The sequence below is a fragment of the Zeus faber genome (assembly GCF_960531495.2).
Source record: "Zeus faber genome assembly, chromosome: 11".
NCBI classification, from domain to species: Eukaryota; Metazoa; Chordata; class Actinopteri; order Zeiformes; family Zeidae; genus Zeus; species Zeus faber.
This window is the reverse complement of record NC_137205.1, coordinates 12390733-12406372: the sequence shown is the minus strand read 5'-3', so window position 1 is coordinate 12406372 and position 15640 is coordinate 12390733. Positions and strand designations below refer to the sequence as shown.

General features: G+C 42.0%; 2 protein-coding genes across 2 annotated transcripts; both read left to right on the top strand.

The window, feature by feature from the left end:
* Nucleotides 1–2860: 2860 nt before the first annotated feature.
* On the top strand, nucleotides 2861–8136 carry LOC307237273 (transmembrane protein 205-like). The gene is made up of 4 exons (XM_080009981.1): nucleotides 2861–2916; nucleotides 3197–3313; nucleotides 3399–3562; nucleotides 7476–8136. Exons 2-4 carry the CDS (start codon nucleotides 3214–3216, stop codon nucleotides 7776–7778), a joined length of 567 nt encoding a protein of 188 aa, XP_079866107.1. The 5' UTR covers nucleotides 2861–2916; nucleotides 3197–3213; the 3' UTR covers nucleotides 7779–8136.
* Nucleotides 8137–10525: 2389 nt separating this feature from the next.
* On the top strand, nucleotides 10526–13523 carry tmem205 (transmembrane protein 205). The gene is made up of 4 exons (XM_080008972.1): nucleotides 10526–10714; nucleotides 10995–11111; nucleotides 11197–11360; nucleotides 12662–13523. Exons 2-4 carry the CDS (start codon nucleotides 11012–11014, stop codon nucleotides 12962–12964), a joined length of 567 nt encoding a protein of 188 aa, XP_079865098.1. The 5' UTR covers nucleotides 10526–10714; nucleotides 10995–11011; the 3' UTR covers nucleotides 12965–13523.
* Nucleotides 13524–15640: the final 2117 nt, after the last annotated feature.

Here is a 15640-nt window from a genome sequence, read left to right as displayed (position 1 = left end):
TCCAGTGAGCTGGGCGGACTTGTATCACCAGGGAACACAGAAATGTATAATTGTGTGTCATCAGCATAACCGTGGGAATTGACACAATGCTATCTAATGATGTTGCTTAGTGGTAGTATATACTGTACAAAGAGAACAATAAAGGCCCAGGAAAAGATCCTTGCGGGAGCCTGCACGTAATACTAATTGTGTCAGACACAGCGTCTCCTAGTACAACAATTACAAAGTCTCTCCCAGTAAGGATTTAAACCACTCTAACACTGGTCCCAAAGGACCCACCCGATGTTCCAGACGGTGCGTTAAAATCCACTGTTGTGATCCACTGTATCAGACGCAGCACTCAAAAAAAATAAAAAAAAATAATACAAATATTTAAAGTAAAATGGATTAAGGAATCTCTTAGAGCAACAAATTCTACTTGGTATTTCATTCCAAACAATTTTTTTTCCAGAAAATGATGTGATGTTTATTTTCCACTTACTTGTAATTTTAACATTACCAAATTGCCTATAAAATGATCAAAATTTTATCAACAGGCCCTCCTAGCTTGAAAATTGTTGCATACATAACTTGTCCTCACAAAAGTATCAAATGGAATAATGGCGACATTACAGTTGTAAAATTGTTTTGATAAAGGTATTATTTATGTAAACGAGCTCTTCAATGCCAATGGTTTTTTGTTTAGTTCAGAACAATTCCTTCAAGTTAAATCCCTCCCTGTAACAAGCAGAGAATTTAATTATGTAATTAAAGCTATTCCTAATGGTCTATCGCATCGAATGAAAAGTCATCTTCAATTTCAAGAAGCACTAAGGATAGGACCTCTTTTCATGATACATGATACATGGTATTGACATTATGAATGTTAAATGCAAAAATAAACATACATAATGCATCATATGAAAGAAGGAAATTACTCCTTGAGAAAAAGCTTTTTGGATAACATTTGTATAGATACTGATTGGCAGAGGGAATGGCTATTACCATATAAATTATGTATTACCAGTATAAAACCAATATAAAAATAATTACCAATATTAAAAAAAAAGTACACATCAAAATGTTACACAATTTATATATTCAACAAATCTATATTTCTCCATATTTGTAGATATTGAAAACTAATGCACTTTTTTCCAATTATGAACCAGAATCTTTCATGCATTTATTTTACCAGTGTATACATAATTAAATATAGAAATAAATGATTACATACGGAAACAAATAATTAAATGTGTTAGATTTAATTATTTCTGTTAGCATTTCACTTTTCTATTAATTCATTATTCAATTTATTAATATTGACGCAAATTGTCCTCCATATTCAATTACTTTTTGGTCTCGAATAGGATTATATATTGTGTTAAGATAATCTTAATATTACAATTTGGTGTAAAAATGTCATTACACATTCTGGACATGATAAATACAACATTGAATTAAATGTTAACTTATTGCTTCTATATGGTAAATTTCACAATATAGATGCAGAATAACAAAATAATATAATAACAATAGAATATATAATAACAAAAAATTAATTCCCAATGTCAGTGGATTTTTATGTGAATTGAAAGAATATATTAAGACTCTCAAATTGTATGGTGAACTCTTTAAAGCGGAATGACATATTTTATTTATACGTTTTTTAATCATGATTTTATATTAGTGGAATTTATTTATCCTAATTCTGTTTCTTTCATGTTTATTTGTATACCATTATGTTGAGCACATGTCTGCACTGTTTGTATATTTGAATGGGGGTTTTTTTTTCAATAAAGACAGAAAAAAAACCTTTATATAATTATGTTCTGCTGCCGTTTAGATGTAAAGATGATGTAAGATTCTACAATTACTTTGCACCACCTTGCAGTATTTATTGTTACACCAATGTTGTTGTTACACTAATCTCTGTCGCAATGTAGCTGAATGTTATTCTCCCTTGTAAGTCGCTTTGGATAAAAGCGTCTGCCAAATGACTAAATGTAAATGTAAATGTAAATGTAATGTAAATGTAAACAAAGACTTACATTATTGAAGTTATTTTATTTAGTGATTTATAACTTTACCCTTTACCATTTGAATCCATGTAAAGTTGGGTCCCACTGAGTCAGCTTCATATGATGTGGGGTCCAGGTGGAGAGCCTCCTTCAAAAGAAGAAAAACATAAATTTGATCCTTCAAAAGCACGAGGTGAGCGTGGAGACAGCATTTGGTTGAAATTAAATCTGTGAAACAATAGTGACGTAGTGAGATTCCTGTTATCATGATCCAAACCGTCTCTCTTGCGACATGACCGCACTCCTTGTTGGGCCTCTGCAAAAGCATAAAATAGCTATATCATTATATTGCACATGAAAATATTGCTGCAACATGTCGAGTGCTATAGATTTATATGTGTATGTATTTTTTTTACCTTTTTTCTGTAGAATGAAATGGCTTCGTCATTAGAGGGTTACAACAGGATTAATGAACACTCATTGATGTATGACCGTATGTATATGTATGTGACAAATAATCTCTTGAACTTGAACTTGAACTTGAACTTGAATTCATGCCCAACTTAACATGCTATGAACACGCCTTCAACAGCAGGTGGCAGTACGTTCGCAGGTACAGGAGGGTCTCACTGAACCAACCACAAGGAGGATGGTCCACCTCAAATGAATTGGCGTAATGGCCCCAAACTTCGAAAAGTGGATGAGATGGGTGGACGTTTGAGGTTTGAGTGGGTAATGCCATTTTCAACTAACATTCTCAACTCGGTCGCTGATTGGTCCAGAACATTGTTTTCGTGGTTGACTTAAGCTTGTGTGGACGGTTGTGAGCAAGTGTGGGTTTTTTGACGAGATACATGTAACTGACCGAACCGTTGCCCAGTGTTTTTCAAGCGCTGTGCGCCGTGGCAGAGGGGAGGTAAGTAGCTCCTGGACAATGATGCGGATTGTGAAAATGCTAAACATTCACCGGTGCAATTTCTTTGCGGGGTGGTGGAATAGCAGCAACCTTTAAAATGGAATTGTAATGGACATCACTACTTTGTGTTGTCGGTCATAAACTGTCCTGGTTTTCCGGTTTAGTCGATGATTAACAGCTCTGCAGCATACACAGAGTGCTGAGGCTGGAATGATGTTGATTTACATCTTAATCTACATCATAAGTCTCCACTTCTCTGCTCCCGTGTTGCTTCCTGCAGTTTAGCACATCGTTGCCATGGTGACGGAAGGGGATCCCACAGACTTGGTGAAGGTGCTGCACCTGCTGGTGCTGGCCTTCTCCTGGGGGATGCAGGTGTGGGTCTCCTTCATCGCAGGTAAGAGCCCAAAGCTGATGTTTGTCTTGCAGTGTTTTGTATTTGCTTACTCTCCCTTTGTTTTTCTGTCTCTCTTGGCCCGCAGGCTTTGCGTTGGTGCGGGTGGTTACCTTGCACACCTTTGGGCTGGTGCAGAGTAAGCTGTTTCCAGTCTATTTCTGCAGTCTGTTTTGCGGCAACACTTTGAACATGGTGGTGTACGCAGCGTACCACCCCAGAGAGCTCCTGGACTGGCATGAGAGTGTGCAGGTCAGACATTACGGTGTAACATGATTATCTCATTGCCATTCTCATGAATGATTCGAGGTGAGTTTGTTTGACACATGCCAAACTCATGGGCAATGAAGGAAAACTCCAAAAAACATGTCAAAAATACATAATAAACATCACAGCGATTAATGTAAAAACGACCTATGCACACAAACATGGAAGGACTCAAACCCACACCCACTTTAGCTGTTGGGACGCCAACCCAACTAGAAACTCAGGAGGACTGTTACTACACAGGAATGTATTGTATATTTGTATATTATATTCTTATATTATTGTTTTGCTTATTTATTTGGCTATTTGTATCTGATTACGCACAATAAGTAGCAATAATCTCTAAAAAAAATAGCGCTCGTGGAGTCGGCTGCAAGGGGCGGCGCCAAAGTCACGATTCTGGGTTCTTTATCTGTGTTGTATTCAATATACATTTAAATCCTCCTAAATGAAACTTACCCTAACCTACCTCCAGTACTATTCTATTGTATTATTATTTTTTCCATTCCGGAAATGAATTAAATAAAGTCATTCTGATTCGGAGTAGTCACATTTTTTTATTTAGCCCTTAATCACAGTACCGGATCAGTCGTGGCCCGTGCTACTGTCGGCCGAAGAAGAAGAAGAAGAGGGGGAAGGCGTGTCCAGAGACAACAGGGTAGGAGAGTAGGAACTTTGAACGTTGGCACTATGAAGGGTAAAGAGAGAGAGCTGGCTGACATGATGGAGAGAAGGAAGGTAGATGTACTATGTGTACAAGAGACCAGGTGGAAGGGGAGTAAGGCCAGGAGTATCAGAGCCGGGTACAAGCTGTTCTTCTATGGAGTGGATGGCAGGAGAAATGGGGTAGGGATAGTCTTGAAGGAAGAATATGTCAAGAGTGTTTTGGAGGTGACCAGAATGAAGCTGGAAATTGATGGGGTGATAATGAATGTGGTCAGTGCAAATGCTCCCCAAGTTGGGTCTGAGATGGAAGAATTCTTTGGTGAGTTGGATGTAGTGGTGGAGAGCATCCCAGAGGGAGAGAGTGTGGTCGTTGGAGCAGATCTCAATGGGCATGTTGGTGAAGGAATCAGAGACATAGGTGATGAGAAGATGATGTGTGGGTATGGTGTCAAGGAGAGGAATCAAACCCAGGACCTTCTTGCTGTGAGGCAACAGTGCAATGCACTGCGCCACCGTGCCACCTGAGGGAGGAAGAGGGTGCAATCAGAAAGAGATTAGTGACTGCAAAGTGGTAGGGGAGTGTGTTGCGAGGCAGCATCGGATGGTGGTCTGTAGGATGACCCAGGAGGCCAAGAAGAGGAGGAGAGTGAAAGAAGAACCAAAGATAAAATGGTGGAAGTTGAAAAGGAGGAGTGTTGCATGCATTTTAAGGAAGAGGTAAGGCAGGCAATAGGTGGGAATGAACGGTTACCATATGACTGGGAAACAACTGCAGAGGTGGTGAGCGAGACGGCCAAGAAGGTACTCGGTGTATCATGCGGGAAGAGGGAGGAAGACAAGGACTCTTGGTGGTGGAATGAGGAAGTACAGGAGAGTATAGAGCAGAAGAGGTTGGCGAAGAAGAAATTAGATAATCAGAGAGATGAAGAAAGTAGACAGGAGTACAAGCTGATGCGGCGCAAGACGAAGAGAGAAGTGGCAAAGGAAATAGGAATATGACGAGTTGTATGAGAGGTTGGACAGTAAGGAAGGAGAAAGGGACTTGTACCGATTGGCAAGACCAAGGGCACAAGCTGGGAAGGATGTACAGCAGGTTAGGGTGATGAAGGATAATGATGGGAATGTGCTGACTAGTGAGGAGAGTGTGTTTAGAAGATGGAAGGAGTACGTTGAGGAGTTGATGAATAAGGAAAATGAGAGGGAGAGAAAAGTGGATGATGTGGGTATAGTGGATCAAGAAGTGCAGCAAATTATCAAGGATGGGGTGAGAACAGCGTTAAAGAAGATGAAGAGTGGAAAGGCAGTTGGCACAGATGACATACCTGGGGAAGCATGGAAATGTTTAGGTGAGACGACGGTGGCATTCCTAACGAGACTGTTTAACACCATCCTGGAAAGGGAGAGGATGCCGGAGGAGTGGAGAAGAAGTGTACTGGTACCCATCTTCAAGAATAACTCCGGGGGAATAAAGTTGATCAGCCACAGCATGAAGCTATGGGAAAGGGTAGTGGAGGCTAGGTTAAGAGGAGAGGTGGGGATCAGCGAGCAGCAGTATGGTTTCATGCCAGGAAAGAGTACAACAGATGCAATGTTTGCTTTAAGAATGCTGATGGAAAAGTACAGGGAAGGCCAGAGGGAGTTGCACTGCGTCTTTGTGGATTTAGGGAAAGCTTATGATAGGGTGCCGAGAGAGGAAGGATGGTATTGCATGAGGATGTCGGGGCTGGCAGAGAAGTATGTAAGAGTGGTACAGGATATGTATGAGGGCAGTCAGACAGTAGTAATGTGTGCAGTAGGCGTGACGAAGGCATTAAAAGTGGAGGTGGGATTGCATCGAGGATCAGCTCTGAGCCCTTTCTGGTTTGCAGTGGTGATGGACAGTTTAACAGATGAAATCAGGAAGGAGTCTCTGTGGACTATGATGTTCGCGGATGACATTGTGATCTGTAGCGAGAGTAGGGAGCAGGTTGAGGAGAGCATGGAGAAGTGGAGGCATGCATTAGAGAGAAGAGGAATGAAAGTCAGCAGGAGTAAGACAGAATACATGTGCCTGAATGGAAGGGAGGGCGGCGAAAAGCTGAGAATGCAAGGAGTGGAGGTGGAGAAGGCAGATGAGTTCAAGTACTTGGGGTCGACCATCCAAAGCAGGGGAGAGTGCGGGAGAGAGGTGAAGAAGAGAGTACAGGCTGGGTGGAGTGGGTGGAGAAGAGTGTCCAGAGTGATCTGTGACAGAAGGGTTCCAGTAAGAGTGAAGGGAAAGGTCTACAGGACGGTAGTGAGACCAGCCATGTTGTACGGTTTAGAGGCGGTGGCACTGACAAAAAGGCAGGTGGCCGAACTGGAGGTGGCAGAGTTGAGGATGTTGAGACTTTCATTGGGAGTGACAAGGATGGACAGGATGAAGAATGAGTACATTAGAGGGACAGCTCAGGTTGGACAGTTTGGTGGAAAAGTGAGAGAGGCGAGACTGAGATGGTTTGGACACGTGTGTAGGAGAGACAAGTTACATTGGCAGAAGGATGCTGAGGATGGAGCTGCCAGGCAAGAGAAAAGAGGAAGGCCAAAGAGAAGGTTTATGGATGTGTTGAGGGAGGACATGCAGGCGGTTGGTGTAATGAAAGAAGAAGCGCAGAACAGAAGGTATTGGAGGCAGATGATCCGCTGCGGCCACCCCTAACGGGAGCAGCCGAAAGAAGAAGAAGAATCACAGTACAGTCTCAAAGGGCTTCACAAGCCCCCATTTCACATAGAAATCAACAGCATCCCCTGGTCTGAACCCCACCTGGGCAAGGAAAAACTCCCAGAAAATCCCTTTGGGGGGGGTTCCTTGAGAAGGGGCCGGAGAAGGAGTAGTCCCCCTTCCAAGATGACCAGGCTGCAGTGGATGCCGAGTGGCCAACATTAATAATATAATATGACAAATCATAGGTCAATGTACTTCTATATGCAATATTAAAGCAAGAAAGTATGAGAGTCTTATTTTGCTCATGCATAGCACCACAGGTAAAGACTTCTCCAGAAGGGAAAAAAGGAACAAAGATAAAAAAGGTTAAATTGCAATTTAAAGGGAGATTAATATAAACCTTTTGAGCCTTGATTTAAAGGTAGTAAACATTTGGGCAAGCCTAATAATAATAATACATTAAAATAGTACATACTGTCCACTGACTGAATTGAAACTATTTTTAATTGAATACAGCTCTTACTCGTATAGCCCTTCCTTGTTTTCCAGATGATCCTGTTTTTTGTGGCGCCGATCATGTCTGGCCTGAACAGCCAGTGGTTTGCCCCGGCGACCACGGAGGCGATGCTCCAGCTGAGGGAAATCGAGGAGGAGCACGGGCTGGGGCAGCAGGTGGGTCTGGGCAGACAGAAGGAGGCGTACGCCAAGCTCAAAGAGCAGGACCCCAAGTACAGAGCCTTCAAGAGCACGTTTGGCCGCTACCACGGGATTTCCAACCTCTGCAACCTGATCGGGTTCCTCTGCACCACCACCAATCTTGTCTACACTGCTCTCCATCTAAACACCATTTAGAGCAGTGGCGTTTACGGGTTTAGATCCCCCATGCGATCTTTTTCCTAACAGTCATTTCATATTTCGCTGTCCTGAACACTTTTATGTAAAACTGAGTAAACAAACGCGGTGTAGTGTCATTGAAGGCAGGTCGTGTAGATGTGCGCTGGAAGGGGAAGTACTCTGAATACCCCCAGGGGAACGAGGTGTGGATCCACATCAGCGACAGTGAAAGGCGAGGTCCAAAAAACATCCCCTATACACGTCTCTCATGAGCCTCATTTGCTCTTTAAAACGCCTTCATAGGATCTAGTTTAACGTTTAGTGGATCATCTTGACTCACATTTCTTTCAATCAATCCCACAGAAATGTCTTTTGACTGACCTCTGTAAAGTTTCCGAGTGCTGAGAAGATTATGTGCCTAGCCTAATTCCAAATGTCGTTTCAACGTTAACATGCTCTTTACTGAAACGCATCTGTCTGCAGCGTTTTGTCAATCAAAAACTATGTGGCGTGGTGTGTTCGTTTAGCTTTGACATTTATTTTATTTAAATCATAAATCATTCAATCATTTGTCTTTTCTAAGGAGGTGCATCCATCCCTCTTGCTCTTATCCTACCGTTTAAAAAGGGGCACAAATTAATGTAATTGTAATGACATGATCTTTTCCGTCTGCAGTTTAAACAAAGTGTTGAAATCGCTCATGGTTTTCTTATTATAGTTCAGTTTGAACATAATGCGAATGATCAGGGCATCAACCTCGAGTTCAGCTGACATAAGTTGCATTTCTAAAGTTGAATGCCTTCGCAACAGAATTGTAACGGCAGTTTGGCATTCAACAATCATTGTCTTTGAATTAACACTGTCAGATCTAAATCTCCTTTCTAATAATGTCATCCATTTCAGAATTAAAGACATTGCTATTTTGTTGAATATTTTTGTTGCCTGTTCATTGGTCGTCACCCTGTTTCAAGCCAGCGTCTTCATTTCCTGAATTTTGAACTTTAAATTAAAACTTTAAAGGCAGGTTTTATCGTGATTACAGTGATGCACGGTAGATTTGAAGAGGAGCAGCTTTGACAATGGGAACAGAGTACACAGCACAGCCACAGCTACATAATCAGCACTAATGGATCCCTGGACAGCGACCACACAGCGCTGTCGTTCCGGAGCATAGGAGGTGGATGTTCCGCGGGGAGAGATTGTTTCGAGGTAGTAGGTGCGTTTTAAGTCGGCCCTAGTAACCGCCTAGTTCGGGTGACGAACATTTCAATGAGCTACCGCTGAGGTTCATTCTCGTCATTCTAAGACAACCGTCGGTTTTGTCGTGTAAGATGGTCCTTCAACACAAGGTGATGCACTTGAAATAACCCCCTCGATCACTTCTGATCGGGTTTTAGAGGCTCGATGAGGAAGTCATTGCATGCAGATTAGATAGATTGGTAGGTAGGTGGGTATTAGTATTCAATTCATCCCCAAAGGGAAACTGTAATGTCCCAGCAGCTCACATAAACGAGATAAACCAAACTATAAACTACATTTTTCTGACTGGATTAAACAGGATTAATGAGCACTCATTGAATTCATGCCCAATTTAACATGCTATTAACACGCCTTCAACAGCAGGTGGCAGTACGTTCCCAGGTACAGGAGGGTCTCACTGAACCAACCACAAGGAGGATGGTCCACCTCAAATGAATTGGCGTAATGACCCCAAACTTCGAAAAGTGGATCGGATGGGTGGACGTTTGAGGTTCGAGTGGGTAATGCCGCTTTCTGTTTCCGCACTTCACTTAAATGATACAGAGGTTCAGTGATTATTGTCTATCTGTCTATCCATCTATCTATCTATCTATCTATCTATCTATCTATCTATCTGTCTGTTTGTTTGTCTGTCTGTCTGTCTCCCTGTCTGTCTATCTATTTGTCTATCCATCTGTTTGTTTGTCTGTCTGTCGGTCTATCTGTCTGTCTGTCTATCTATTTGTTTATCTATCTGTTTGTCTGTCTATCTATCTATCTATCTGTCTATCTATTTGTCTATCTTTCTATTTGTCTATCTGTTTGTTTGTCTGTCTGTCTCTCTGTCTGTCTATCTATTAGTCTATCTGTCTGTCTGTCTGTCTATCTATTTGTTTATCTATCGGTTTGTCTGTCTATCTATCTATCTATCTATCTGTCTATTTGTCTATCTGTTTGTTTGTCTGTCTGTCTCTCTGTCTGTCTATCTATTTGTCTATCTGTCTGTCTGTCTGTCTGTCTATCTATTTGTTTATCTATCTGTTTGTCTATCTATCTATCTATCTATCTATCTATCTATCTATCTATCTGTCTATTTATCTATCTATCTATCTGTCTATCTATCTATCTGTCTATCTGTCTATCTATCTATCTGTCTATCTGTCTATCTATCTATCTATCTATCTATCTGTCTATCTATTTTCCTGTTTCTTGTTTCTTGTTTTCTTTCTTTCTTCTATTTGTCTGTCTATCTATTTGTCTATCTGTTTGTTTGTCTGTCTGTCTGTCTATCTATTTGTCTATCTGTTTGTTTGTCTGTCTGTCTGTCTATCTATTTGTCTATCTGTTTGTTTGTCTGTCTGTCTGTCTATCTATTTGTCTATCTGTTTGTTTGTCTGTCTGTCTATCTGTCTGTCTAACGTACGGGGCGGGGCCAAGTGTGTAAACATTCTCAACTCGGTCGCTGATTGGTCTGGAACATTGTTTTCATTTCATTTGGGGGCGTGGTTTAGAAACGTCGCGGCGGATAGAGGAAGTGGCTTCGGAGCGCTCCCGCGCACTCCCCATGTTTGTATTCTGCTTTTGAACGCGGAGGGTCGCGTTTTGCGCAGATAAGCGTGTGGACGGTTGTGAGCAAGTGTGTGTTTTTGGACGCGATAACTGACCGAACCGTTGCCCAGTGTTTTTCAAGCGCTGTGCGCCGTGGCAGAGGGGAGGTAAGTAGCTCCTGGACAATGATGCGGATTGTGAAAATGCTAAACATTCACCGGTGCAATTTCTTTGCGGGGTGGTGGAATAGCAGCAACCTTTAAAATGGAATTGTAATGGACATCACTACTTTGTGTTGTCGGTCATAAACTGTCCTGGTTTTCCGGTTTAGTCGATGATTAACAGCTCTGCAGCATACACAGAGTGCTGAGGCTGGAATGATGTTGATTTACATCTTAATCTACATCATAAGTCTCCACTTCTCTGCTCCCGTGTTGCTTCCTGCAGTTTAGCACATCGTTGCCATGGTGACGGAAGGGGATCCCACAGACTTGGTGAAGGTGCTGCACCTGCTGGTGCTGGCCTTCTCCTGGGGGATGCAGGTGTGGGTCTCCTTCATCGCAGGTAAGAGCCCAAAGCTGATGTTTGTCTTGCAGTGTTTTGTATTTGCTTACTCTCGCTTTGTTTTTCTGTCTCTCTTGGCCCGCAGGCTTTGCGTTGGTGCGGGTGGTTACCTTGCACACCTTTGGGCTGGTGCAGAGTAAGCTGTTTCCAGTCTATTTCTGCAGTCTGTTTTGCGGCAACACTTTGAACATGGTGGTGTACGCAGCGTACCACCCCAGAGAGCTCCTGGACTGGCATGAGAGTGTGCAGGTCAGACATTACGGTGTAACATGATTATCTCATTGCCATTCTTATGAATGACTCGAGGTGAGTTTGTTTGACACGTCATACTCATGGGCAATGAAGGAAAACTCCAAAAAACATGTAAAAAATACATAATAAACATCACAGCGATTAATGTAAAAACGACCTATGCACACAAACATGGAAGGACTCAAACCCACACCCATTTTAGCCGTTGGGACTCCAAGCAAACTAGAAACTCAGGAGGACTGTTACTACACAGGAATGTATTGTGTATTTGTATATTATATTCTTGTATTCTTGTTTTGCGTTTTTTTATTTGGCTATTTGTGTATATATGGAAAATTTTATTTTTTACTTTGCTTTTTATTCAAGATTCAAGAGGTTATTTGTCACATACATATACATACGGCCATACATATATGCAGTGAAATGTCACGACACCCACTGATAAAACACAATAGGTAGCAATATGCTCTTAAAAATACTGAAAATACTAAAATGTGCGTAACCGACACAAGGTGCTCGTGCAGGCGGCTGTAAGGGGTAGCGCCACAATCGGGATTCTGGGTACTATATCGGTATTGTATTAAATAAACATTTAAATCCTCCTAAATGAAATTTACCCTAACTTACCTCCAGTACTATTCTATTGTATTATTAATATTATTATTTCCGAGTACATGTACATGCACCTGAAATGAATGAAATAAGGTCATTCTGATTTGGAGTAGTCACGTTTATTTATTTAGCCCTTAATCACAGTATAGTCTCAAAGGGCTTCACAAGCCCCCATTTCACATAGAAATCAACAGCATCCCCTGGTCTGAACCCAACTTGGGCAAGGAAAAACTCAAAAAAATCCCTTTGGGGGGCGGGTCCTTGAGAAGGGGCCGGAGAAGGAGTAGTCCCCCTTCCAAGATGACCAGGCTGCAGTGGATGCCGAGTGGCCAACATTAATAATATAATATGACAAATCATAGGTCAATGTACTTCTATATGCAATATTAAAGCTAGACAGTATGAGAGTCTATTTTGCTCGTGCATAGCACCACAGGTAAAGACTTTTCCAGAAGGGAAAAAAGGAACAAAGATAAAAAAGGTTAAATTGCAATTTAAAGGGAGATTATTCACTGAAAATGAGTTGCAAATATAAACCTTTTGAGCCTTGATTTAAAGGTAGTAAACATTTGGGCAAGCCTAATAATAATAATACATTAAAATAGTACATACTGTCTACTGACTGAATTGAAACTATTTTGAATTGAATACAGCTCTTACTCGTATAGCCCTTCCTTGTTTTCCAGATGATCCTGTTTTTTGTGGCGCCGATCATGTCTGGCCTGAACAGCCAGTGGTTTGCCCCGGCGACCACGGAGGCGATGCTCCAGCTGAGGGAAATCGAGGAGGAGCACGGGCTGGGGCAGCAGGTGGGTCTGGGCAGACAGAAGGAGGCGTACGCCAAGCTCAAAGAGCAGGACCCCAAGTACAGAGCCTTCAAGAGCACGTTTGGCCGCTACCACGGGATTTCCAACCTCTGCAACCTGATCGGGTTCCTCTGCACTACCACCAATCTTGTCTACACTGCTCTCCATCTAAACACCATTTAGAACAGTGGCGTTTACGGGTTTAGATCCCCCATGCGATCTTTTTCCTAACAGTCATTTCATATTTCGCTGTCCTGAACACTTTTATGTAAAACTGAGTAAACAAACGCGGTGTAGTGTCATTGAAGGCAGGTCGTGTAGATGTGCGCTGGAAGGGGAAGTACTCTGAATACCCCCAGGGGAACGAGGTGTGGATCCACATCAGCGACAGTGAAAGGCGAGGTCCAAAAAACATCCCCTATACACGTCTCTCATGAGCCTCATTTGCTCTTTAAAACGCCTTCATAGGATCTAGTTTAACGTTTAGTGGATCATCTTGACTCACATTTCTTTCAATCAATCCCACAGAAATGTCTTTTGACTGACCTCTGTAAAGTTTCAGAGTGCTGAGAAGATAATGTGCCTAGCCTAATTCCAAATGTTGTTTCAACATTAACATGCTCTTTACTGAAACGCATCTGTATGCAGAAGGTGTTGCAGCGTTTTGTCAATCAAGAACTATGTTGCGTGGTGTGTTCGTTTAGCTTTGACATTTATTTTATTTAAATCATAAATCATTAAATCATCTGTCTTTTTGTTGCCTGTTCATTTTTCGTCCCCCTGCTCCAAGCCAGCATCTTCATTTCCTGAATTTTAAACAGGCAGGTTTTATCGTGATTACAGTGATGCACAGCAGATTTGAAGAGGAGCAGCTTTGACAATGGGAACAGAGTAAGCTGTCGGACAAGAGACGCACTTGTCCCTATCACAGCTACATTATCAGCACTAATGGATCCCTGGACAGCGACCACACAGTGCTGTCGGTCCGGAGCATAGGAGTTAGATGTTCCGCGGGGAGAGATTGTTCGAGGTAGTAGGTATGTTTTAAGTCGGCCCTAGTAACCGCCTGGATCAGGTGACAAACATGGTGATGCACTTGAAATAACCCCCTTGATCGCTAATTGATCTGGTTTTTAGAGGCTCGATGAGGAAGTCATTGCATGCAGATTAGATAGATTGATATAAACACAATAGGCAAAATAATAAAGCAATACAATAAAAAATATGAAAAAAGAAAATGGCAATTTATGGAAAATTGTGAAAATATACGATAGAACTGAATAATAAACAATCGATATAACCTAAAATGACAATGAAAACATAAGAAATAAAAATGAAAAAAAACAAGAAAAATAGGTCATGTCCAAATGTGAAATATACAATCCTACAGTATAGCAGTGTTTATACCTTTGTCTCTTGTCACAGAGAAGTCGGCTAACTTCACTCTAGAGGCCTCTGCTCCCTATCAGGAAATATCCTCATTTACCCCAAAACAAGTTCATCCACTCCAAATGCCATAGGGAGTAGACTTTTCGGTCAGCTGTTGAGTTTGATGGCATATTGTGGAATGACGGGAGTTGTGGAGCAACACAAAAATACTGTCAAAAATGTATGACTAAGCCATTTGCAGACTTTTAAGAGATAAGGGGAAGAAATGTTCTTTGGAATTCCCGCTCCGTGGGCGTGAAGGGTAAAACATGAGGAAGTTAGTGGAGAAATGTTGTGAGGATTTCTATTCAACCTTTCTCTGTGAAGTAAATGGAATGTGTGGTGTGTGTGTGTTGTGTAACTAGTCTTTTAATACAAGATAATACACTGGAGCATTTATATTTCCTTCATCCGAACATTTCATCCGAACAATTCATCCGAACACTGCACAGTGGGATGTGAGATTACTAATAATCGTGCATAATATCTGCAGCTGCAAGCTAAAAATTTGTTATGAATCTGGCAGCATGTACTATGGTGTGGGGTTGGTGTGGTTCGAGCAGCCATACCTGACCTGGTATGCTCGTTGGTTGGTCTAAGGAGCAACAGGTAAAACCGCCATCCCCACACACACTCAGGAGAGGAGCCCTTGTCATGACATATGTCTATCTGCTCCTGGGCTAATTCCAACTGGCCGATTCTCTACAATAAACAGGTCTCTACAACCCACGTCGTCTGTGTGTCTGTGCCGGAGGTCCCTGAAAACGCCACTTGGGTGGTGGGTTGTAGGAGAGCTGCCACAATGTACATCTCATAGTTCTATTGGATAGTTACCCCTGAAATATACTGCAATACAAAGTGTAATTGATTGATCGATTTGTTTTATTTCAGACTTTTAAGAAGCAATCGACAAGAAATACCCAACAATACGCAAAAAAATGAAAGTTAACGTTCAGCAAATTTCTCATTCGCATGTCCCAAAAGGAGCAGGAAGAAGCAAACCCTGATTTTCCACTACCCCTACTCTACGTACCCTTCCTTTATTACGGGCGCGTAGTTTATCTGAATTTGTCACACTAACAAACCGCCATGAACTCTCTCCGCCCCCGAGAGGAAACATTAAAGAACATTAAAGTTCATTAAGGTGGAATTCCATGGGGTTGTGCGTGTCGGGTGGATCACACTACAAATCCCAGAATTCCATTTCAAGGCCGCGACATCCGGGTCGAGGCTCGTCTTCACTCTGAGACGGTGAAGTTAATTTTTCCCAAACGTTATTCCTTCTTCTGACTGACACGGGTCATTTGCAGGGGGGAAGCTACTTGTCAATTCAACGGTGCTGTATGTTTGTGAATGTGCTTCCAAATTGACAGTTGACGGGTCGCAACTAGCTACGCTGCTTTACAGGCACGTGCAGATTCCATGGCGACC

Bases quoted from the DNA above. Each gene is read 5' to 3' on its own strand.
- LOC307237273 (XM_080009981.1), top strand. From the start codon at position 3,214: ATGGTGACGGAAGGGGATCCCACAGACTTGGTGAAGGTGCTGCACCTG. The intron at 3,314-3,398 runs GTAAGAGCCCAA...CTTGGCCCGCAG, and splicing joins GTGGGTCTCCTTCATCGCAG to GCTTTGCGTTGGTGCGGGTG. The intron at 3,563-7,475 runs GTCAGACATTAC...CTTGTTTTCCAG, and splicing joins ACTGGCATGAGAGTGTGCAG to ATGATCCTGTTTTTTGTGGC.
- tmem205 (XM_080008972.1), top strand. From the start codon at position 11,012: ATGGTGACGGAAGGGGATCCCACAGACTTGGTGAAGGTGCTGCACCTG. The intron at 11,112-11,196 runs GTAAGAGCCCAA...CTTGGCCCGCAG, and splicing joins GTGGGTCTCCTTCATCGCAG to GCTTTGCGTTGGTGCGGGTG. The intron at 11,361-12,661 runs GTCAGACATTAC...CTTGTTTTCCAG, and splicing joins ACTGGCATGAGAGTGTGCAG to ATGATCCTGTTTTTTGTGGC.